Raw genomic sequence first — 26,168 nt, 5'->3', positions numbered from 1 at the left:
AATAAGATGCCAGAAATAAATTCTAACAATTTGCTCATGCCTTCTTCTTGAGCTGGAAGATTTTCCAAAATTCAAAATTCAATTTATAAAGGTAAATTCTGAAAAAAAATCAAGTTCAATCATTTTTTAATCTGTTGATACTATGAGAGACCCTGTGCATTCTTTCAGTTTCTTTACATTTCCTCTTTTTGGTATGTGGAACAATAAAATACTGTAAAATCAAAATCCCTTTAAAATTTATCAAACATATTGTCATCACTAGATCTCATTTTCAGCCCAGTTGACCTGAGCTACCTTTTATAACTTATTAAACTTTTGGGGATTATTATTAAGTTCTTCCCTGAAATCTTCCCTATTATCCTTTATGTCATAGCTTGCTATATTAGGCACACTTGAAAGCTTTATTTTTCACTCAACAAATATTCCATATTGACTGGTGTAATGAACTAGCATTATGCTTCCTAAGGGTGAAGCAAAAAGCACAAAGGCAAAATTGTACTTCCATTTGTTGCTTTGACCATATTTTTCTTGAATAAGTGAAAAACTGAGAAAAACAGAGTATAGCTGTGAACTAGTTCTGTAATAAGTAGATCAAAGAATTGAACTATCATGATGAATTGAGAAAAAAGAATGTAGCCTTTGTGATCCCTAGTGAATTAAGCTGCTTCCAATTCATTTTTAAACCTGTACCCATTAAATGAAAATCTTTTCTTGCAGCAATAAAAAAGATGTGATCTTTGTTCGATGGGATTTGATAACCATAAAGGTGGGAAGATGGCAGCCCAACTCACTTTACTTTACCTCAGTGTACTTGCGTGAAATAATAGCTTCAACTGAGAGCTTACCTTGACAGTGAAGCGTTTTTTCTTTGGCGGATTCCAAACTGTGCCAGTTGAATGAATGAATGCACGCAAAGGGGTTAAGGATGTCACCAACACATACGCTTTAAGAATCACAGATAGATCTTCGGCTCGAAAGATTGTTTCATGTGGAGCAAGGACTGTCGTTTCATTCCTAAAAAAATAAAACAACGTAGTTAGCACTCCATAATGTAGGGTTGAGTATGTAATTTGCAAATTACCTTCAAGCTTTGTAAACTGCTTCTAGCCTTTGTAGGATGCCCACATTCAGTGTGTGGATTTCCTTGAACAATTTCAATTGCTTATTAGCATCACCACCAGGTGGTGGAGAGGTACAGCTAGAATGAGTCAAATTGGTAATAGTTCCCCACTCCGCCAGATTTAATCAAAGTATTTTTAAAAAGTAAAGAAGGTGGCTAGGCACAGTGGTTTATGCCTATAACCCCAGCACTGTGGGAAGCCAAGACGGGTGGATCAGGAGCTCGAGACCAGCCTGGCCAACATAGTGAAACCCCATCTCTACTAAAAATACAAAAATTAGCCAGGCATGGTGGCGGGTGCCTGTAGTCCCAGCTACTTGAGAGGCTGAGGCAGGAGAATCACTTGAACCTGGGAGGCGGAGGTTGCAGTGAGCCGAGATCGCATCACTGCACTTCAGCTTGGGCAACAGAGTGAGACTTTGTCTCACAATAAGTAAATAAGTAAGTAAGTAAGTAAATAAATAAATAAATAAAAAGGTGGAAAGATAGTATGTAGAATAAAGTTGAATTTAAAAAATAAATATATAAATTAGTCACAGTACCCATGACCTCAGATGCACGGTACCATTGCAACAAAAGTGATATAAATTACAGTTTGAATGAAACTTTCTAAAACCTTCTACCTCTGCCTACCTTTGCTCTATTTTTTCTTCTCTAGAAAAATGTGTTGTTTTTACACAGTGAACAGGTCACCAAGAATATGTGAAAATACTTTGCCCACTAGTTCAATCTTACCGAATGTCCCTACTCCCAGATAATGAAGAGTTAACTTAAGGGATTAAATATTAAAAAAACAAACAAACAAACAAAAAAAAAAACACTTCAGGCTACAAAGGAAAACTAACACCAGTTTAATATTTTGTAATGAAAGAAATATGCTTTCATCATAAATGATACCAAAATATATAATTATTTGCTTTTCTACATCATATTTCTAAATGTTAAATATCTAAGTTTGATCAATGAAAGGACTCTGCTATTTATTTTTATATATATATATATTTTTTTTTTGGAGATAAGGTCTTGCTGTCACTCAGGCTGGAGTGAAGTGGTGCGATCACAGCTCACTGCAACCTCCACTTCAAGGGCTCAATTGGTTCTCCTGCCTCAGCCTCCTGAGTAGCTGAGACTACAGACATGCACCACCGCGCTTGGCTAATTTTTTTTCTATTCTTTGTATAGATGGATTCTCGCTATGTTGCTCAGGCTGGTCTTAAACTCCTGGGGTTAAGTAATCCTCCTGCCTTGACCTCCCAAAGCACTGGGATTCCAGGCATGAGCCACTGCACCTGACCTAGTTTTAACTTTAAAATTCTAGGTTGGCACAAGATGCATACGATTCTTCAATAAATACTATTAACTGTTTAAATACTACTTAATAATTATAAAATTAGATGAGGCAAACTTATTTGTGTCTTGGATAAGATAATTAAAACCTCTTAATTTTTCACTATAATTTATCTACATTATAAAATCCTTTCCCTGGAGGAAACTTGGATAACTTGATAGACAGCAGATACTTTCTTAGATGCTAAGAGCCATTAAAAAAAAATAGCAGAAAAAATGCATCCAGCCATATTCATAGTCTAAGGCAAAGTCATTTGAGTATAAAATGGAAGCTAAAATCTTATAGTTTTGCATTGTCAAGGTTTTAAATTCAATTTCCTTTAATGTAACTTACTAGATAAGAGTCCAATTTACCCAAATGTTTATTCTCTGGCAGGACAGGTTTGAATTAATCTAGGAGAAAGTCAATGATGGCATTCTTTATTTAAAAAGGAGAGCTGAAAATTTATGTAAGAGAAACTAATAATTCACACCTGTGAACTCCCCATATCTGTTCTGTGTTTTTCTCTTGTTAGCTGTCTCCTAAAATGCATGCTGGTTATAACAATTCAAACTGATTAGCTTACAGCTGTTCATGTCTCCAGTCCTCTGGTTTCCACATACGTGGCTTCACTGTTTTTAAAAGGTGACTCGAAGTACTCAGCTTTAATTGTATTCCCTGATTCAGACACACAGAGGGACTCACTGGAAGTTGCAATTCTGAAAAGATTCAAGAGAGCAGAAGACAGTCATTTTATTGTTTCTTTTTGGAACTGCTTTGAAAATAGAGTATGCTGTGTTACACTGCAGGGTACATGAGAAATATGCAACCATTTTTCTCCCCATTCTGAATCAAACTTGGCTGCACTAAGTATGAATACGTATTTAGAGAGGCCTTTGTTTGCCATATGTTCTTTTACTACAGAGGAGGAAAACAATTGTAATAATTAATTTCATTTTCTTGCTCAGAAGGGGAGGTAGATATAATGTCTCTAACTGTCCAACATCAAGCTGATCTATCCTACAAAGTTAAGGGATGCATTCTCAACGAGGGGTTGGTGGCTGGAAGAGCAGACTTTTGTTTGTGATGAGAATACTACATAGAAAACTTGAGCTGATTCCGACAATACAATGCTGATATACTAAAGTTTGTTATGCTTCGTGACCTTGGGAATCTCAACTACAGGGCTTTATTGTCTAATAAAATATTAATTATTGCATTTTAAGGTATATAAAAATAAAGAACAATAATAATGGTTTACTTAAGAACACACATATTGACATGCTTAAAAATAAAGGTATTGCATATACATGATTACAAAAATCAAATATTACAGAAAGCAACCAAATGAGCAGAAAAAGCATCCTCCAATCCACTTCTATCTAGAACCTCTTCCCACCAAAAACCAATGCTTACATATTAACTTTTAAAATCTGAATAAGCACATTGGGTCAGATGCATATATTTCTTCAATACAAAAGTTGATGTACAATACATCAACAAAATATCAAATACAAAATATCAATGTATCTACATGAACCTATATATGTAGGTATTTCTGTTTGTTTTTTTAATTATCCCAAAGAGGTGTTATAATAATATATGTCTGATTTATTTATAACTACTAACCCATCCTGGCATCCTTTCCATATCAGCATATTCAGAGTTATTTCATACATACCTCTTAATAGCTTAGGGTGCTTCATTAAATAAATATACATTTGATTTAGCCATTCTCTATTATTGTGTATTTAGATTATTTTTGTAATGTTTTTCTTTTGCTATTTCAAAAGCACTGCAATGAATACTCTTATACATCTATTTTGGTCTACTTTTACAAATTTGTCTAGTGGCAGATTCGTATTGGTATGTGCAATTGCCAGGTCAATGGCAAAGGCACTGCAAATTTGTTAGACATGGCCAGATTGCCTCCCAAAATGGTTGCTCCAATTGCCACACTCTCCAACAGTATTTGGAAGTTGTTTTCCTAGTCCCAGGTCACAGTGCTTTATTTTTTAATTATATAATTTATCGAGCTCTCAAAATGGAACAAATTACTTTAAATTATTTTTCCCCTTTGTGCACATTTCATCAATACTAACATAGTCTAATTTAAAACACTTCACACGCTTAAGTAAAAGTCAGCAGAAGTCAAGCCGTTCAATGTATTCCCGTATCTCATTATTTAGCACAGTGTGATCTTGCTCCAAAAGGATAACTTATTTGTAAGTTTTTCCTTTTAATGAAGTTCTAATACATCATAATAAAGGAAATATTCAAATGGCTTTGGTTTTGGAGATGATAAATGAACAGCCATTAAGTTAATTTCTTGAGAATCACAACTTTTAAAAAAAGTTGAAATGTTTATGTAAGCCTTTAAATTTGCAGTAAGAAAATACGTGTTCTTAATTAAAATTTTACTAAATAGAGTTATGTTTTCAGAGTATATTACTAGGACAAGTTTTGTGTCTCCAAAGAGCTGATTTGGAGGCTTCTTTTGTAAAGTATGAGAAAAGTATAATTTACTCTGATTTCCCTTTTACTTTGCTGCCAAAAAGCACAGAATTGATTTCAAACCCAAGCACAGTTGACATTAAAGAAGCTAGACATATTAAGTTTTTTGCCAAGATAGTATCTCAATGGTTTTGAGGAAGTTGTCAAAAAACATGTCAAAAGAATAAACAATTTTATGTCACTTTTTTCTGGTTTAGCTCAAGTGGAGCCATACATGACACTGAAGGGGTCCAATACAGGAATTGCCAAGACTATGTCATATTTCCACATGAATCTCTGAAACTCTGATCGGATAATGGAAATGAATACTGAGCAAAATAACTTTACCTTTATTTTTATATTTATACATATATCAATACATTCTAGGCTTCCTATTATATTATTCCAGGCTTGGATGTTACTTTTTATTATTCTAATAGAAAAAAATACTCTGTAATTAGCTGTCCCCTCTAAAATTATTCTCATTTAACTTGATTATAGCCACAACTCAGATATAAATTTCATTCATATCTTTAAAAGCTACAAATGCATTTTATGGAATTTTGTAAATAATCATGTAAACATTTCGGTGTCCTAGGCTAGGCTACCATTTAACAGATAAAGGTATGCCTGGAGCAGTATGTCTTGTATCTTTCATCTGGCATAGCCTTCAAGGGCTCTCTCAACAGTCCAGTCTAATCCATTTATTACTCCATTCCCCTTCTCCATGGCCCAACCAACACACTCAAAGAGCCTAGAAATCTCCTACAAACAATGCTCAAAAGACCTTCTGCTTTTGGAAAGGATTTGGGTGATGAGGCTGTATGACACAGTCTTCTAAATAGCCTAGTTCATTAACATACACTTGTTAAAAATGTTAAAGCAACTTAATATGGAATACCCTAGCATGACTCTTTAGGGCTTTCTTGCCCCATAATATGCAGACTGAATGGAAAATAGATTAAAATGTGAAATATCATATGGTGAATAGTGTTGTACTTTTATTTATTGGCTACTCTTAGCTTATTTTAGAGAGCCCTGAAGCCTGTAACTGTATGATCAGCAAAGTTTACCCAGAATGAAAGTGAACACTTTGTTAGAGATGCATGACACCTGCTTTTCAATACCTTTTAATATCTGGTTGGGGAAAAAGTATTATGAAAATGATGATTAAACCAGAAACAGGAGACCTGGGCTTTCATTTTGGTTCTTGCCAACCAACAATTAATAGACTTGTGACATTGTTAGGAAGCCTTCTAAAATCCAGCACATAAATCCCATGAGTCTTCTGAACTTCCCACATCACTGAACACTATAGTGACTAAAATAAGCACTACAGTAAGTGCTCAGGAAATATTTGAAATGCTTGTTCTAACAATGAACTTGTTTTGGGGGGTTAAGTCAATCTATGGCTTAACAAAATCATATTCCAATGAATTAAAAACAGTTTATTTGATTCTTTCTTTCCCTTCTATGTGGCATATGAGTATATATACCACAGTCAAATATTAAACACTGAAAAAACACTTATACTGACAAAGATTAGCTACCAAATTTATATTGCATTTGATTTAATGTTTTGCCTTACAGCTAATAATTAATAGGGAAGTAATAATAAAAGTATAATTATATTTCACAGATATTTGAATATTGTCTTGCATTTTCATATTAGAAAACTAGCTTTAGCTAGCATTTTCTTATTTGAAAATTTTCAATAAAGATAAAGGCCTTACTTAATAATTAGCAATTAGTTTTGAGATTAGAAGTGTAAATAAGTACCATTTATGAGTGCATTAATCATTCCTCCTGCCTGAGGGCATTGATAAGTCTTAGAACTTAGCCTACAGGTATAAAAGCTCTGCAAATATAACCTCAGAACTTTCACATATAGTAAATAGAAACTGATACATGCACAAACTGAAGTGATAGCCAGGAAATCACTCTGTCAGTCAGGGCCCCAGAAGACAGCAGAGTCAAAGGAGTAACTGAAGAGACTATTAACCACGAGACAATGAAAGAAGGACTGCTAACAAACACATGGGTATAGTTCAGGAAAATCAAAAAGCGGTAGAGGAGCTCCCCAGGGCCAACAAAATGGGAAGCTTTTACCACTCTTAGCCCAGGAAGAAGAAGTTTCCAGAACCAGGCAAAAGCATTGTTATAGGAAAGGCCATTAAGAAAGACTGTGGCTACAGGTAGAAGAACACAGCCACTTTCCAAGCCAGGGTCCAGAGGGGAAGGAGCCAGGCAACAAATACTCCCAAATTACTTCCTCCTGTCCTCAATCTCTTGCTAGATGCCAGGGGACAAGGATGTCCTGTGGATGCAGTCTGTGGAGGACAGCTCTCTGGAGAAGGGTGTAGAGTGAATCTGAGGGGCAAATAGAGAATATTCAGCAGAAACTCTACACAGTACTTGGTAAATACAAGTTTTGGCCTTAGTCTTCTCAGTAGCCACATGTCCTGGAGAAACAAACAACTGTGTGCGTGTGTATGTGTGTGTGTCTGTCTGTGTGTGTGTAAAAAGAAAAAAGGAGCAATATTAGCTTTGATTTCAAATAAGAGCATTCAGATATGGCAGCAAGAGATAGCATAGGTTGAGCCACATAAAATTGCCTTTAGTTAGGTAAAAAAAAAATTGTTGAATGTTGATCAAATATCAGCAATTTCATAATATTCAACCTAATTTTTTTTCCTTCATCATGATGCCTACAGTGGGGAAGAAAGAGTGACTAAACATACTACTGCGAAAAACAGTTACGGTGGCTAGAATGTCAGTGGGTAGAAATGGCAAAAGGGGGACCTTGAAATCATTCAGTGACTGTTTAGCTTATGCTTTGAAAACAAGAGAAGTCGAGTCTAAGTTGTGCCAGTTGCTAGAAGAGAACAAAAATCTTCAGCTCTGAATCTGTTTTCTCTTTGTATGATGCTGAAAAAGTCTAGCAGCAAGTAGACTAAAAGAATAAGTAGATGGTGTCTAAGTTCCTTTGCAATCTTCAATCTCTGTGATTCTAGATATAAAGTTATGATTTAAATATGTGCTATAAGTGGCCTAATGGAGAAGATAAGTGGCCAGGGTCTCAGCACCAGAGCTGAAATGCAGTCCCTTTCTGAATTTGTCATGTTCTGGTAATTGTGAGTGCTCCACAGGGTCAACCAGCTCCAGTTGCATTTGAGTGAGACACACTAAGTCTTGTGGGAAGAAGTTGTAGCTGAAGAAGCTCCTATCCCCTAACTAGTATTTGAGGAGCACCAATCACCCTTTCACCTCTTATGCAGTGTATAAAATGGTGAGAAAACATATCCCAAGGTAGAGTCGAGGTTACAAGCCTGATCACTTATTGGAAGTTAGAAGGTAAGGGTTATTTTGAGTGCATCTAAGGGTATTCTCAGTTCACTAGACTATAAGCTCCATGACGGCAGAGATTCTAATTTTTTTTCTCCACTGAATGACTAGTGCCAAGCACACCAAGCACATCCTGGCAGTTAATTTAGGATCTCAGATACATCTATACTTAATATGTGAACTCTAATTTCTTCTTACCCAAGTAACCAGATGTATTTGCAGAAATGAAAAGAGTAAACAAGCCAACTGCTGAGCCACTTCACTGGATTTGTACAATGCAAACTTATTGTTCAGACCTAGGAAATATGTATAACGTGGGTGGGGATTGGTTTTCTCTCGCTACCACAATGTAGTGTTAGATTGGCAAAATACTATATACAAAAGAGTAGGTTGTAACAATGGTACCAAGAATGCCCCAGGAAGGGACCCAGAGCTCAGAGATTAACTATCTAAGACCAAGAGGCCTAATATCAGCAAAGCCCCCTGGAACCCACAGTGAGCACGGGAAAGCATAGGAGAGAATGTCACCAGCATACAGCCAAAAGGAAGGCTGCTCCTTACAGGGACACTGAGCAAGTGAAGGATTTGGGGGCCTAGGGTTCATTTGTTTTACCAAATTGCCTGAAATTGGGCCCAAGAAGACATGGGGGAAACCAATAAAGATGCACATTCTAATTTGTCCAGCACATTTTAAACAGTTGCTAAATAATATTTTTCCAAAAATATTTTACAAATAATATTATAAATAACATTTATTTTTAAAAATACTAATTCCTGTCTATTAATAGATGCTTATATAGGTGCAATCATGAGTTAATTTCTTTACTTTTCTAAATTTACTCTCTTTATCTGGAAAATTAGAATAATAAGAATAGTAATAATAACTTACCTCATGTGGATGCTGACAATTAAATAAGAAGTTCCCTTAAAGTGCTTTGCACAGCATTTGACTTATATGCTCAAAAAGTGTTACACAGTTACTACTATTAAATCGTAGTTTAATATAGATTTTTTAATAATCTAGAAATCTTGTTTCTAACTTCAGAAATTTCAAAGAGTAGCTACAATGTTATTCCCTTTGAGTTTAACACTAAGAGGTTCCCACCACTACTCACTATCAGATAAAAGCAAATCCATTAAATCCTCTTACAGCATTCTTAAACATCTGGTATTTGACATTACTCTCTTAAAAACAAGACCAAAATAAAACACAGTATGTTTACTTATACATGGCCTGTAAAGACACACTGTGTTTTTAGTGATCCTCCTCAAATTTAGCATTGAAGTGTCCCAGGAAAGCAATTAATTTCTTGTTCTGTTTCACTTCTTTATAGGAATTCTGTATTAGGTTACTATGGATGGAGTAAACCTAGGACTGAGTCAGTTACTTCAGTATGTTTTTTTCAGTTACTGCAGTATTTAAGTCTGTTCCTCTGTATTTTGTTCAGAGACATACTTCTTTTAAAGCAACCAACACAAATGAAAACAGAAATAGCTTGTAGTCTACAGATTTATGACACCAAGACAAAACTCCGCAAACTATTTCAGACCTACACTTCAGCTTAAATAGTAAAATCTGCGGATCCGTATACTCTGAACAATTCTATGCTTTGCCTTTTTTTTTTTTTTTTTTCTTTAGATAGAGTCTTGCTCTGTCACTCAGGCTGGAGTGCCAGCGGCAGGATCTCGGCTCACTAAAACCTCTGCCTTCTGGGTTCAAGTGATTCTTGGGTCTCAGCCTCTCGAGTAGCTGGGATTATAGGCAACTGTCACCAGGCCTGCTTAATGTTTGTATTTTTAATAGAGATGGGGTTTCACCATGTTGGCCAGGCTGGTCTTGAACTCCTGACCTCGGGAGATCTGCCCTCCTTGGCCTCCCAAAGTGCTGGAATTATAGCCATGAACCACTGCACCTGGCCTAAACACATCGATTCTTTAATAATGTTTTACTTTCATTTTACGCAAATAGCATTGACCGGAGTATCTCTGAGAAAATGGATATACCAAACACATAAAGGTATTATTAATACAGAATTCTAGCCTTAACCTAGGCAACTCATAATTCATTTATCAACATCTGACATTATTATATTACTACTTGTGCGACTTTGATAACAATATTTTATTCTCTATGGTTTCAGAATATCTTTCATATGATGTTATATCAGTGTACATCAAACCACAAATATGAATAGCATGGTATTTCTATACAGTACTCTTGGCAGAAAACCAGTAACTTTCACTTTGTTATAGGAAATGAAGTGTAGTCCATATCCCAGTGGAAGTGGAGACACAAATTGACCCATAAAAATGACCAGATCAATGACACAGCAATGTGCTCTAAAGGGGTAGTCATTGTATAAAATTTCTGCCAACTAACGAATCAATCAAATGCTTAGGGAGCACTCAGTAAATGCAAGCCATGAATGCTCTTCTTTCTAGTCTTTCTCAGTGGAAGTGTCAAAGTCATACAATTCTACAGAAATAATTTTCCCCATGGACCGCTCTATGTTTTGACCATGACCACATAAGAACCTTGAGTTCTGCTCATTCTTCTCGGTTATAAAAGCTGTGTCTAGACTACTACTTCAATTTGCTTGCTCTATGATTTTGTTGCAATGACCAAACAGCATGAAAGATTGTTTTATTACTTTATGGCAGCTTAATTTTCCTTTGATGGTTTTCTGCATGAATTTTCCAGGGGAAATGACATTTTTTTAAAAAGAAAAATGCTTGACTACTGCAGCAAGACCAAAGGTGGATAATTTAGTATAAATTAATGAGCATCATTAATAACAATTTAAAATACAACCTCCAAAATATATTAATACATAGAGTGAAACAAATATGGTAATAGAATGGCAGCCTAAATCCACCCACTGTGAAAAGTAGTTTATCACTTTATTAATTGTAAATCTTTTTCTCAGGAATATTTTCTGGAGTAGCTATCAGATATTATTGAAATAGTTTAAGTCAGAATAATAACTTACTAGAACGCTGTAACAGTGATTCCAAATTTTATATAATATATATTCATATATATATATGAAAGTCAATTCCAATTTAAATGTAACACACAAACACTAGGGGTCATGGCTCCTATTTAAACGAAACCATGTGTTAATATATCTTTTATTTAATGGCAACTTCACAGGCAAATTTAACCTTCAATTTTTACCTGGTATTTTTAGTATAATAAAATGTACACAATATTCCTGTTAATTTACCTCTATTTCTATGTTATTTTAAAGTAAACATATTATATGTGAACCAAGAACATATTTTTTTTTATTATACTTTAAGTTCTAGGGTACATGTGCATAATGTGCAGGTTTGTTACATATGTATAAATGTGCCATGTTGGTGTGCTGCACCCATCAACTCGTCAGAACCCATCGATTCATCATTTATATCAGGTATAACTCCCCAATGCAATCCCTCTCCCCTCCCCCCCTCCCCATGATAGGCCCCAGTGTGTGATGTTCCCCTTCCCGAGTCCAAGTGAGCTCATTGTTCAGTTCCCACCTATGAGTGAGAACATGCGGTGTTTGGTTTTCTCTTCTTGTGATAGTTTGCTAAGAATGATGGTTTCCAGCTGCATCCATGTCCCTACAAAGGACGCAAACTCAATTTTTCTAATATCTAACTGCCAAAGGGAGTTAAGAATATAGACCATGGAGAGATAAGAGCCAATGGCCACAATGAAATCTAATGAGGGTTAGAGCTCCAAATGCCAGAAATAGGTTAAGAACACGGAAATATGTCAGAAGAGATGTTCCATTAGGATTACTAAACCATTTTGCCTTGAGGTTCTTTCCCTCAAGTTGCTCAGTGATATGATTAGAATCTGAGGGGTTCAGGTTTGGCTGAGTGACATATAACACAAGAGTTCACTCCTCATAGATGAGGACCCAAGGGCCTGAGTCAGAAGCCAGGCAGAACCTGAGAAGAGTTTCTGAAATGGTGTCCCAATTATCAGCCTTAGCTAGTTATCCCCATCATTAGCCATGTACATCGGACTATCTTATGTCTTGTATATGACTAAAGAATTATCCAATTAATTGAGCCAAGAGGGGAAGGACCTTCCTATCTGAAGTGCTACATAATGGCTGGTCTTTAAAGATGTTAATGAGATGACTAAACTTTCCTTTTTTTTTTTTTTTGCCTATTTTTGTCTAGATTTTAACCTTTGAATTTAACCTGTTTCTTTTCCAGGTAAAATTTAAGCCAGGACATTACATTCAAATGACAACTTTTTTGTTTTTTTTAGATGGAGTCTCGCATGGTCACCCAGGCTGGAGTGCAATGGTGCTATCTTGGCTCACTGCAATTTCCGCCTCCCAGGTTCATACGATTTTCCTGCCTCAGCCTCCCAGGTAACTGGAATTACAGGTGCACACCATCACACCCAGCTAATTTTTTGTATTTTTAGTAGAGACTGGGTTTCACTATGTTGGTCAGACTGGTCTTGAACTCTTGACCTTGTGATCTGCCCGCCTCGGCCTCCCAAAGTACTGGAATTACAGGTGTGAGCCACCACACCCAGCCTCCAATGACTATTTCTATAAGAATATTCTTCCAAGTTTTCTGTAATCATCTCTTATCATTTGTGCTGGCAAGATGCTTTTACCATATATATGAATATACATACACACGAATTATTTTTCACAAATTTAACATATGCTAACCCAGGTTTAGGGTTTTGACATCAGCACCTTGTCTCAGTTAACACCACTTGTTTGCATCACTCTGTACAGCAATCCTAGGCTTGAACTTCCTGTTTTAAATTGCTAAATAAATGCCTAAGAATAGGTGGATGATGGATAAGAAGTCATTTATATCTTGCTATGTCTTACCAAATACATTAAGTATCTTAGAGAAAATAATTTTGTAGCACTCAATAATGTCACAGTCATTTTCAATAAATTAGGGAAGTGTAGTCCTAGCTTTAAAAATCCTGTGAGCTCGGGCCAGGCATGGTGGCTCATGCCTGTAATCCCAGCACTTTAGGAGGCTGAGGCAGGTGGATCACGAGGTCAGGAGTTCAAGATCAGGCTGACCAAGATGGTGAAACCCCATCTCTACTAAAAATAAAAAAAATTAGCCTGGTGTGGTGGCAGGCGTCTGTAATCCCAGCTACTCAGGAGGCTGAGGCAAAGAATTGCTTGAACCCGGGAGGCGGAGGTTGCAGTAAGCCCAGATCACGCCACTGCATTCCAGCCTGGGCAACTGAGCAAGACTCCGTCAAAAAACAAACAAAACACACACACACACACTCACACACACACACACACAAAGAAAGAAAGAAAAATCCTTGAGCTTGAACTCTTTGCCATATTTTTGGCAGTGCAGACCCAACCAGTAAAAGCTGAATAAAAGTTTGACTTGTAAATAGTAGACAGAATTCAAGATAGCTTTAAGTTAAAATGGGAAATTATCAGATAACAGTTAAAAAAAAGTCAAAATACAGATACCCCTCTTCCTTCCCTCTCTAAGAAAGAAGGATACAGGCTAGTTTGGGAACCAAGTCTTTATTATGTTGTTTGAAGTAATGGGAAATAATAAACTGATTTATTAATCTATATCAGTTTGTTGGAGAGAGATGAGTGGACAAAAAGACCAGTGAAGAGAGATATTGGGCAGGAGAGTGTTTTAGTGAGCTAGAGGGAGTTGCTTAGAAGGAGAAGAGGGTTATAAAAACTGAATTTGGCAAAAAATTTATTGTGTATTGAGGATGCTAATTCTCCCTTTGCTGCCTTTTTCTTTGCACTCTCCCTTCCCCTACCAAAAAAAAAAAAACTATATTAAAAATTCCAACTCCTATTCACGACTTGGGGAATCAGATCTGTTGTTTATTGGATGAAGAGGGGATTGAGCGTTTTAATTGTTTACTTATTTACTTGCTTAATACAACATAATGTTCAGCTTTCTCTCTAAGGGTTCATATCTACCTAGGTCCCCTGCCATGCCTGGCTCAAGCTCTCATGGCTGGGGTTAGGTTCCCTTGCCCGAGTTTGCTTCTGGGGCCAGCCAGTGAAGAGTGGTGGTCATTGGTAGCAAAGCAAAATCAGATTTAGAGTAAAAGTGCATGAAGTTTCTATTAGGAGAGAGGGTAAACTCAAGAGTGTTCATTCAATTTCATGGATCTGGAGTGAAAAGTGGTAAAAGTTCATGGCCACCATTATCCATCAAATGATTTTCAATGCAGGTTTTCAGCACTGGGCTACAAAACCACTCACCTCGTTTCCAACTTGCAGTGACTGCCACTTTCTTGGAGAATGCTGCCCTTTCCTCAGCATTTTCTTCTATCCCCTGAATCTGTCTGTTCCAACCCAAATCACTTAAGAAATTTGTAGTATCTACTAGTCCCAGGAGTCTGAGTTGACATTTGGGCACATGTTTCCGACTAGATATTTTCAAAATCAACATAAGACTCAAATTTTTTTGTTTTCTTTCCAGTTTGTATTCTTTCCCTCATGAGCCATATTCTACATAATTGAGGGCTTTTTATCGACAAATGGCTTAAAATATTATTTCAATGGCTTTGAAACAACAAAATACCCTATTAAAATCTGTCCATTAGGTAAGGTTTCCCTTAATTAAAAACTGAGTACACCTGGCACATTTCTCATTTTGCTCTTGGCACAACAAATGTGTAGATTTACCAATAAATCACGTAATTGGAAAAATTTAGATATCATTTTGTGGGTGATATCTTTGCTTTTTATAGCCTACTACAAATACAGTTGAAAGTTCTTTCCCTTAAATGACACAAAACTGTTCTAAAATTGGCTGTTGGGCTGACCTACACAGGACTGAGGGAAGGAATCTAGAAACAGAAACATTACAAAATACCGAACTGAAGAAGACAGATTAAGCATAACCTTTCTACTCAACCATGTCATCTTCCTCCCTTTCTTCTCAATTCTGTATTTAGATTCAAAGTAAACCTTCCTGCTTCTGCAATATTTGGATCACAAGGGCATAAATAGTTATGGCTTTATATGTGAAGGTTAAATACAGCTCTGTATCCAAACTCTGTTCAGGAGAAATATTTCAGGTTCAGCTGGGACATTGTTAAAACCCAGGGGTACTAAACACACCATGACAACCCCCAAAATAGGAAATGGTAGAAAATGCATCCATTTTTTGTTGCTGTTCTTTTAAACCCTATCAATGAGAGATGACAAGATGCTATCTGCTTATTATTTATCAGTGTAGTGCAGTTTTAGTGTGAAACTCATCCATGTTCAATGAGGAGTCCACTATGTGTGGCCTGGACTGGCAGAACTGTGAGTGAGACTTGATAGTAAGGAATCTCTCCTAAAGAAAAAAGAGGTAGATGGCAAGAGAAGAACAAGGATACCAGGATGATGAAAGAGAAAGGCACCTTTTTGTACGCTGTTCTTATATTCCATAGGCTCCACTTCCACTTCAGGTTTTAGGTCAAAAGCTAAAACAATACTAAAACATTTTTTCAAGTTATCTGTGAGAGGTTGAGACTATAATATTACACTAGAAAAAACAATAAAATAAAGAAGGATTTTGCCTACTGAAGTGAAAAAATCCAATTTATTTTTGACTTATTCAGGCTTTGGAAAACCAAAGGGATGACAGGCCCTGAGCAGGACAGTGACTGGTACAGCAGGATGTGCACCAGCAGTTTCAGTTTCAGCAGCAGCAGGAGAAGAAGCAGGTACAGCATGAATCTCAGTGTCCCTGACCCTGGACATGGCACCTCAGCACAGACACGGGCAGCTGCAGCAGCAGGACCGATGCCACATGGAGCCCAGGGGCAGAATGCCTTTGGTGGGCACGAGCAGTGGTGTACATCAGCAGCAGATGGCCATGGGGGACTCCAGTAGAAGTGGAGTAAACGGTGAATAGTTGTAATAAGTATGAGAGGACTGTACTTATGAATACATAGGAAATGCTCTCTGAGACAAAGGGAGCATTTGGGGCCATCACAATGATGAGCAATGCTACTGAAATTTAATGGATAAAGGCCACAAATAGATTTGTGCCTTGTGCAAGATAGTTCTGGTATTTCTTTGGAATGCACTGGTAAGATATAAAGTCTAACATTTGTTCAAATGGTTAGGCATTCATTCTCATACCAAAACAGCTGCTAGTATGCTGAGTATCACCCTGTGCAACAACACATTGTACCCTGTCCCACATCACTTTTGAATGTCTCAGTGGATACTGATGTGGATGAAAAGCCAGTTGGTAATTATTTGAACCTAGAGCTTGATGTGGTTTTGCACATAAACTCAGTTTTACTCATTTTAATCAGTTTTATTATACACTGAACTTTGCAGAAATGAAATTCCATGGCCAAGCAAGTGAACACTAAGCTTTGCTTTATTTGTGACTTTCTCCAGAGTTGTTTCCATTTTGGAAAGGCACATCACCAATGGCAATGTGACCTATGGAATCTTAGTTTCCCTCTATGATACAACCACAGCAATTTGAATTTGTAGCTGTCACATTCAGGGTGATTCTAAAGATGAGTGGAAGCATCTGACTATTTCATTACACCCTATGGTGTCATCATGCATAAATATTTACATATTGAAATACATGTTGTTATATTATAAATTACTTTCACCTTAATTTTCCTTTATAATAGAGTTGGGGTATTATACTGGTTTGTTAAAATTATGTGAATAGGCGAGTTATAGATATTTCATTCTGATCAACCAAGTGTCAATGAATATCTATTTTCAAAAGAGAATTTGGAGTCTGATAGAAATGAGAGAATTGCTTTATGATGACTCAGTAGTGGTTAGTGACAGGATGTTAAGGGGAAGGAGCCTGAAAATAGCAAATGCAGGTAGAGGCAAAGAAATATTTTTGTAATGATTTTAGAATCCAAGTTCTATCTCCAGGTTAGCGAGTCTTAAAAACATAAGTCTCACCAAACTAGATTAAAGTTGTAGCTACTAATTATAACTAACAATATATCTAGTATTATAAATAACAATATATCTAATATAATAACAATATAACTAATAATATATCTAATTATAATTAGATACTTATCAAAAAAACAATCATAATACTCAACATTTATGGGGTGCTCACTCTGTGCATTGTTCCAAGTACCTGAAACGTATTAACTTATTCTGTCCTCTTAGCAACCCTAGGAGACAGAGTCATGATCATCCCTACATTGTAGACACAAAGCTGAAGCACAGAATACAGCCCCATTCCATGCTGAAAGTGCTCAATCTCGTCTGATTTCAGAAGTTAAGCAGAGTCGGGCCTGGTTTGTACTTAGATGGAAGAAGAGCGAAGCACAGAGAAGGTACAACTTGCCCAAGGACACTGGGACATCAAGTGGTCAGGACAGGATGTACACATATGCAGCCTGGCTCCATCTGTACCTCCCGCTATCCTCCAGCACCTGTGCAATCAGGTCAAAGCAATTACTCATTCTGAAAACTATTTTCAACAACCATTAATTCCACAGAAATCATATATTTCCCATAAAATATAATTTGGCTCTACTTGCATTCATTAATTAACATTCCCAGATTGCTGCTATACAAACCAGTTTGGCAGCACAATGAGTGAATTCTAAAGACATTATAAACCCTCCCAAGAAGACCAGAAGAACAGCTTCAAAAAGCTAGGACAACTAATTCTTGGCCCTTCCAAGTGCCCCATGCAGGAGGGGGCCACTATTATTCTGGAGGCCCAGACCTAATGCTGGTGGCTACACCCACATCTGACTCATCACGAATCCCAGTCTTAAGACTGCACTGTGAGGTCTGCATTGGTAAATTTTCTCTGCTGCCTAGAAAGGCTGTAGATGGTTTGAGGAGCTGAGTCTGGAGTAGGCACATGAGAAAAGAGGTAACAGAAAAGGGTAAGGAGGACCCTCAAGGAGGAGAGTGCCAGTGAGAGCTGAGGACTGGAGCTTCTGACTCTCCCAGGGCTGGTCATTCCCATCTGCTGCTGAATGCCCTATACAAACACTAAGACAAAGCAAGACAAAGACAGACAATCTTCTGCCTTCAGCACATTCACTTAACTTCTGCTTATGCATAAATATTATTATAAATAAGAAATTTAAGGGATCATTTTAGTTGATGAAAGAATAATAAATAACAATAGAATAGGTAAATTCAGCTTCTCATTAGGCCTAGCTGTAACAATTTTCTTTAAATAGCTCCTTTCTTATTTTCTTATTTATAAGACAGACTTAAAATACAGTATAGTGGTTCAAGTTTATCATAAAGTTATAGCATAATACTTTAGATATGGATATGCTGCTTTATAGCTGTGTAGCCCAGAGGTTCTTGGAGGCTTCACTTACTCATCTAAAAAAGGCATGAACATATCTGTCTTATAGATGGTTATCCTATAGATGGTTTAAAGAAGGAAGTGTATAAAGTGCCTGACACAGTGTCTGACATATAAGTTAAAATTTTAATGTCATTTCCTACTATTGTTTTAGACTAATCTATCTATAAAATAATCCTGCAGCATAACATCATAAAGCTTACCATAATTAACTAGAAAACAAACCAAAAACAAGTACTAATTATGTTATCTCATTATACTCAACCCTTAAGTTGTACTTACTTGTCTATTTCTTTCTAACTCAGAATACCTCAAAAAAGCACATTCTATATTATTGTGACAGCTTTATGTTGAGGTAGAAAACAGAAAACCTAATTCAATTGCTTTCCACAAATCAATCCACGGATATCCAGAGTAATATAGACATAATCTCTTATATATTACTTTCATAGATTCATAATATTCTTTTATGAAGCATTTTCATAACTCTATAAGAAAAGAATGGTCAGTTTAATTATTTCCCTTTTACAAGTCTAGAAAAGCAGCTCAAATGGGCTAAGGACTTTTCCCAAAGTAACATGACTATGGTTAGCAGCTAGGTGGAACTAGAATTCGGTGGCTGCAGGCCTGAGCCATAGGATTCCTGATTTCTGCCATCACTGTACATTCCTTCCTTCAGGGTTAAAATTCGTATCAGAATATACATACATTCTCATAGATGCTCAGAAATAGGTGAGGCAAAATGGGCCATGAAAAGGCCCTCTCAGCTAATGCTGAGATTAACTGCTATAGAGGGTTGAAAGAAGGAAGTGTATAAAATGCCTGACACAGTGTTTGACATACAATAAGTTCAATAAATTAATGTTCTCTCTTGTTATTATTTTAGGGTAACTTATCTATAAAATAATCCTGCAGCATAAATTATAAAGTCCACCATAACTATCTATGAAACAAGCAAAAGAGAGTACTAATTATGATTGTTGACTGTACTCAATCTCTAAGTTGCACTTACTTGCCCATTTTTCTAAATCAGAGTACCTCCTTTTGGGCAAGAGTTGGCCTTCTCAAATGCAACACATTTGCTTGTGAAATGACTATCAACACTGGTATTGCACAGCTGCTCTAACCCTATGATGTTAATGAAAGTGACGCAGAAGAAAAGAGAAAGTTCCGTATTTCACCATTAGATGGTGCTAGGAGAAGTTGAAAGAAAATGGTCTTAAAAGTTATTGATGCAATGAATCACAGGATTTGAATGGGGTTTTCTATTTAATAGAGTTCATGCTTCTCTCCCAGAAAGGAGCACACCCAACCCATCAAAGAGTAAAACATCTTCCAAAGCTACCCCATTTATTCAGTTAATTATACTTCTGTCAAGACATGCTCTTTTCTAACCACAACTTCAAATGCACATGGAAGACTCTAAGATTCTATTAAGGCAAATGAAAGTATTGTACTTTGTTTATAGTTTGCTGCAACTCTCATTTTGAGTCTTTATCAACATATTTTTCAACAGGATGTGTCAGATTGGAAGAGGCTAAATGCCTGTGACAATGCATTGATCCTAATAATATTAATTATTATGGTTAAAATGAAAAGTAAGTTCAAGAGACTAGTCATAACGAGTATTGCCTTTCCATGAATAACATGTTATACAGCATACAATTTATGGAGCTCTGTGCATTTCAGCTAATGCATCACTTTAGTGGGCTTTTATTTTCTAATACTGATGATATGTTGCAAATCAAAAATCAGTGCATGGCCCTGGACTTCTGTGAAAATAAATGAAAACAGCCTTGAGCACTGCAAACTTACTAATACTGTTCTTTTATAACACTTGTAAGTTTCTTGTTGTTCAATATCCGTCTCTACCACCAGAAGGAGACTGGAAGAGTGATCGTCTTGAAGTTCAATACAGTATATCCCCAACACTAAACTCTCTCTCTCCCTCTCAATCGCTTTCTCTCTGGGTATATGTATGTGTGTATGTGTGTGTAAAATGAATAGGTTTTTTAAATGCATAAATAAATAATAAAAATTATAGTAAAGTATAGTTCTCTTTCACTTATTGGGTTTATTCACAAAGCAGGTACGTAAATTTTAGGGTGAATTTTCACCACCTCAGCAGCTAACTCCTGGAACTTGACTGTGCTCTGGACCCTTAACCCAGTCTTTGTAATCCCCCAGGTAGAGCCTCTGATGGCTTCAAAATAAAACGTTTGACCACTTCTGCAAAAATTTTCTCATCTATTTTGAAGCAAGCAATGTGTTTTAGAAATCTGATCCAGGTTTCAGATTAACTGCTAATATTTCTGTTGCAAACATAGTGGCTCAGGAAGAATTTATATGGGGCAAATATCATATCACAATCACTGGGCGATGTATTAGTTGAGGAAGATCCAAACAATTGTAGTATACTTTATTTTAGAGTATACTTTATGTTTGCAGAATATATGATGAGACATGGAATATGCCTACATACAAATAAGAATAAACTATTAATAAGACTCAGGCTAGGTGAACAGGATAACCAAATCTGCAAAGTAAAAATATGGTATACTCAGTGTTTATCATGTAATGCAAAAAACTCCAGTATCAATTGCTTAAAGTTATGTGTTAGCCAGTTGTTTTGGTATTATACAGACACACTGCTACGCATCTACGTTTACCATCACATGAGTAAATGGGCCTGCTGGAGAGACGTAGATCACAAAAGTGAATATCTTTCTTTTACTTTTTCCTTTTTGGTCTACTGAAAATCAGAATTAGTTGTCAGAATCCTACAAATTATCAGTGTGCTACTCAATGTTGTCCCTAATTTCTAGTGGCATTTGGTACAAGATGACAAACTCTCTAAGTGAAATAGATAAGTGTCTGTACAGGACAACATAGGTATAGAAGTCAAAAACCAGAAATGTAAAATTTACCAAATCAGTTCAACACTGGAGTGTTCGAAATTTACTCTACCAAAGAGCAGAGGGGTTATTCGGCTTTCTCAGCCAGTCAGTCTTTTGTACAACTTCAGAGATGTCAGCAAATCGCCAAATGTTTTCTGGAAAATGGACTTTTAAACTGGCCTGATGCCAAATAAGCAAAGTATAAAGCTATGAGCAACAAAGGAGTAAGAGACACCTTTGGCTCTGTGAGCTTGGTCTGGTTTTTGTGAGACAAAGAACCAAGCATGGCACAGAAAGGCAATTCTACATATAGACCAGCAGACGGGCACTTGGGTAGCCAATGGGCAGTATCAGAGTTCTTGGTGCTGAAGGGAAGGAAAGATTAATATTTCCTTACCTTAAAATGATTTTGAAAGGACTACATCTGCCTAAGGATTCCACGGGCTTTACCATAAGCAGTCAACAAACATTTTTTAAACACTTCGACTAGGCTGGGCGCGGTGGCTCACGCCTGTAATCCCAGCACTTCGCGAGGCCGAGACGGGCGGATCATGAGGTCAGGAGATTGAGACCATCTTGCCTAACACGATGAAATCCCGTTTCTACTAAAAATACAAAAAATTAGCCGGGCGTAATGGCGGGCGCCTGTAGTTCCAACTACTCGGGAGGCGGAGGCAGGAGAATGGCGTGAACCCGGGAGGCGGAGCTTGCGGTGAGATCGCAGCACTGCACTCCAGCCTGAGCGACAGAGCGAGACTCCGTCTCAAAAAACAAAACAAAACAAAACAAAAAAACACCTCTACTAATACACATCTGTTGTTTTTGTCCAATATCTCTTTCTTCTTTGGGGATCTGTTCTCCTCTTTTCATGTGATATCATGAATCTGCCACTCACAGCCTTCTGTCTTCTCCACCCATCCCTGGCTGCTATGAGCCGAATTGTGTTCCTCCCCCATATTTATATGTTGAAGTCCTAACCTCCAGTACCTGGGAATATGGCTGTATGTGAAGATAGGGCCTTTAAAGAGGTAGTTAAGGTGAAATGAAAGCACTTGAGTGTGCCCTAATCCAATATGGCTGATGTCCTGAGGAGAATAGGACACGGACATAGGCTTGCGCATAAAGAAAAGAGCATGTGGGAATATCCCAAGGTGGCAGTCATCTGCAAGTCAAAGAGAGAGGCCCCAGAAGAAAGCAGCTCTGCTTATCTTAGACTCACCTTATCTTAGACTTCCAGCCTCTCCAGAACTCTGGAAATGAAATTTATTTTGTTTAAGCCACCCAATCTGTGGTACTTTGTTATGGCAGCCCTAGCAGACTAATCCAGTGCCCATGGGAGCAGCCTCAGCCCAACCATTTACAGGAGCTATTCTCCCGGTCACAGTGTTGAGCAGAGTGGGCTGATGACACATGTTGGTCTCCCAGTTTGGAGGGGAAAGGGAAGTGGTTGCATTTCTGAACAGGGAGTACCTGGCAGTCATCTTCTCCATCATGTGGAGAAAGCCCATCTGCATAAAGAGCGAATGAGGCCAACATACAGAAATAGGATATATGCAATTCAAGCATAAAATGATCAGAGTTTCAACTAGTATGTAAATAATAGAAGTCTTCCCCCGCCCCCCCCCGCCCCCCCCCAAGAGACAGGATCTCATATTGCCCAGGCTGGTCTCGAACTCCTGGTCTCAAGCAGTCCTCCTGCCTCAACCTCCCCAGTAGGTAGCATCACAAGTACATGCTACTGCTCCACCTGGCTAGAAGAGTCATTTGCTTCAAAACTAAGAAATGACTTACAAAAATGTAATGCTCCACTAAAAATTAAAAAACAAATCAGGCCGGGTTCAGTGGCTCACACCTGTAATCCCAGCACTTTGGGAGGCCGAGGAGGGTGGATCACGAGGTCAAGAGATTGAGACCATCCTGGCCAACATGGTGAAACCCCGTCTCTACTGAAAATACATTAGCTGGGTGTGGTGGCGCGCACCTGTAGTACCAGCTACTCGGGACACTGAGGCAGTAGAATCACAGGAACCAAAGAGGCAGAGGTTGCAATGACAGGAGATTGCGCCACTGTACTCCAGTCTGCTGACAGAGTGAGACTCCGTCTCAAAAACAAAAACAAAACACACACAAAAAAATCATAAAGTAGTATGAAGTAAAAAGTAAGAAGTGAAAAATAAATCGAAGTACTAAACAACAAAGTACTAAAAGAAAATAACTGAGCAAGGTAAATTCTAATTACTTCTGAGGATACTCTAAGCCTCAAAGTGAGGTGTAAAAACCACTTTAAAAATAATAATTTGATTCTATAAAAATTTTAAACCTGTGTGAGCCTAGAAATACCATAAACGAAGGTAAAAGACAAGCATATATTTACATTTAACAAAATTAATGTTTGTAAATATGTAAGTGTATCTATTTTAAGACAAAGCATATTGTTAATATACATTGTAAACACATTTTGTATAAATGGAAAAATATATAAAATATATTAATACATATATATAATATATACATTATTGAGCTTACTTTCTATTATTTTTAACTCAACAATATGGTTGGAACATTTTTATAACATTAAATGTAGATCTCCATTATTTATAATGTCTTCATAGTTACCCACCAATAAATGTGCAATAATTTGTTCACACTTGAATTATGTAGCATTCTAGCATGTAAAAATTGCATATGAATCTGAAAGGTATGTAATTTCACTAAACACATTTTTGCTTTCTTTTTGCTTATCTGCATTCTCTATTCTTTTCGTAGTGAATGTGTCTTACTGTTTAATAAAGGCATAATGAAAACAAAAGCTAAAAGGAATGAAAAAATGCATGTTCAATCATTTTTAAAATTTGACTTCCATTTTCATTAACTTCCTTCTCACGGAGGGCCAGAAACCTAAAAAGGATACAGGAAGGAAAAAGAAGAACATGTCTACTAAGTTCCATTTTTGATAAATAGAATCACAAAAAAGTGGGGGTAGAAAATATACCCACCCCCACTAATTGCTGTTAATCTATTCTAGAGTTCCTTATCTGGAGTCATTATTTTCAGACTGAACTCTCCCAAGTTTCATAGGGGATGGAGTGGTGTCAAGCAGGAGTCTCCAGGGGCCACTAGGAGAAATTTTAAAAAGGGTAAAGGGGAGGATAAAGGGGAGAGGATCCTACCCTTTATCACAGTCATTCTGTTTCTTTCTTGGTTATATGGGACTTCTGAGTATTTTTTTGAAAGTTTAGAGCTTTAAAAAAATCCAACAATATTCACTACAATCTAGATCAATGTTCTTTCTTTCTGATTTAGGTTTTTCTGGCTATATATCATACACCCTCACTTTTTTCTTTACAAGATCCATGGAGAAGAAAAGCTAAGGCCCGATAGTCAGCAAGAAATAGTAGATTTATTCCCTTTGCCCTGAATGCAGAACCATCAAGATGAAGACACTGCCCAGAGAGCTAATCTATAAGAAGTACTAAATAAGTACTGGATAAGAAGAGATAGAAAATTCTCACCATTGTCTTCCTATTCCATCCTCTGGCAGTCAGCACTTAGTTTCTCCTCAAATGAAAGGTGAATGAATACTTAAAGACTTGGGTTGAAATGTACAAAACTATGAGTCTGCCTGAAAAAATTACTGTTCATCTCCAGACCACATGCATAAGGATCAACCAACCACGTGAGGAAGGGTCAAACCTGTCCTTTTAGATAACAGTAACAGTCTCTCAGCTGCAATGGTAACCACTCAGAAATTGATCCTTATTATGAAATATGTTGCTATCTTTCTACCTAGTTTGTGGATAATATTAAAACTAGTTCTCTAGTTCTTTCACACATGTAGAAAGCTTATTATTTAAAATGTGTAATTATGTCTTGCAGGAGTGAGGAATTATATTTTTTATTTATCCTACCCTTGTTATATGCCCCATAGCATCAGCTCAATATCGAGCTCATAATGCATACATAGAGAAATCAGTCCAGGCATTGCCAAAACTCTCTGATAATTGGCAGTGGTCCCCTTCCATAACTCTGGCCCCCATCATTAGCATGTTTCATTCAAAATCATTATTACTATTATATATTAGGGACTATGACCATGTACTAAATTTGAAAAGTGAAAAAATAATGTCCCACCCTCAGGGCATCTCAGTCCTTGTGGGAAGACAAACACATACAAATACAGCTGAATCTTGAACAACATGGGTTTGAACTGTATGGGTTTACAAATATGCAGATTGTTTTTTCAATAAATATATTGGGAAAAATTTTGGAAATTTGCAGTAATTTAAACAAAAATCTCAAAGTTGAACCACACAGTGAAGTAATATTTTAAAAATTAAGAAAAAGTTAGATATGCCATGAAATTGTAAAATATATGTAGATTTAGGTCTATTTTATCACTTACTATCATGCAATGTACACAAATCTTATAAAAAGTTAAAATTTATTGGTGGGTGGATCACCTGAGGTCAGGAGTTCGAGACCAGCCTGACCAATATGATGAAACCCTGTCTCTACTAAAAATAACAAAAATTAGCCAGGCATGGCAGCACATATAATCCAGCTACTCGGGAGGCTGAGACAGGAGAACTGCTTGATCTGGGAGGCGGAAGTTGCAGTGAGATCGCGCCACTGCACTCCAGCCTAGGTGACAGAGCAAGGCTCTGACTCAAAAAAA

The 26,168-nt window shown here is 37.0% G+C and overlaps 1 protein-coding gene across 9 annotated transcripts in view; it reads right to left on the bottom strand.

The window, feature by feature from the left end:
* LOC111550158 (cadherin-like and PC-esterase domain-containing protein 1) overlaps positions 1-26,168 on the bottom strand; it is a 304,071-nt gene that overhangs the window by 194,989 nt on the left and 82,914 nt on the right. For all 9 annotated transcript variants that reach the window (XM_026454346.1, XM_023223426.2, XM_023223430.2 and 6 more), the window contains 2 exons: positions 3,034-3,166; positions 846-1,014 (listed from right to left, as the gene is read on the bottom strand). In XM_026454346.1, the coding sequence (XP_026310131.1) occupies positions 846-1,014; positions 3,034-3,166 (302 nt within the window). The remainder of the gene's footprint in view (positions 1-845; positions 1,015-3,033; positions 3,167-26,168) is intronic.

This window comes from Piliocolobus tephrosceles, unplaced genomic scaffold (genome assembly GCF_002776525.5).
Source record: "Piliocolobus tephrosceles isolate RC106 unplaced genomic scaffold, ASM277652v3 unscaffolded_41, whole genome shotgun sequence".
Taxonomy (NCBI): Eukaryota; Metazoa; Chordata; class Mammalia; order Primates; family Cercopithecidae; genus Piliocolobus; species Piliocolobus tephrosceles.
The sequence above is the reverse complement of the archived record's forward strand: the minus strand, read 5'-3'. Positions and strand labels throughout refer to the sequence as shown.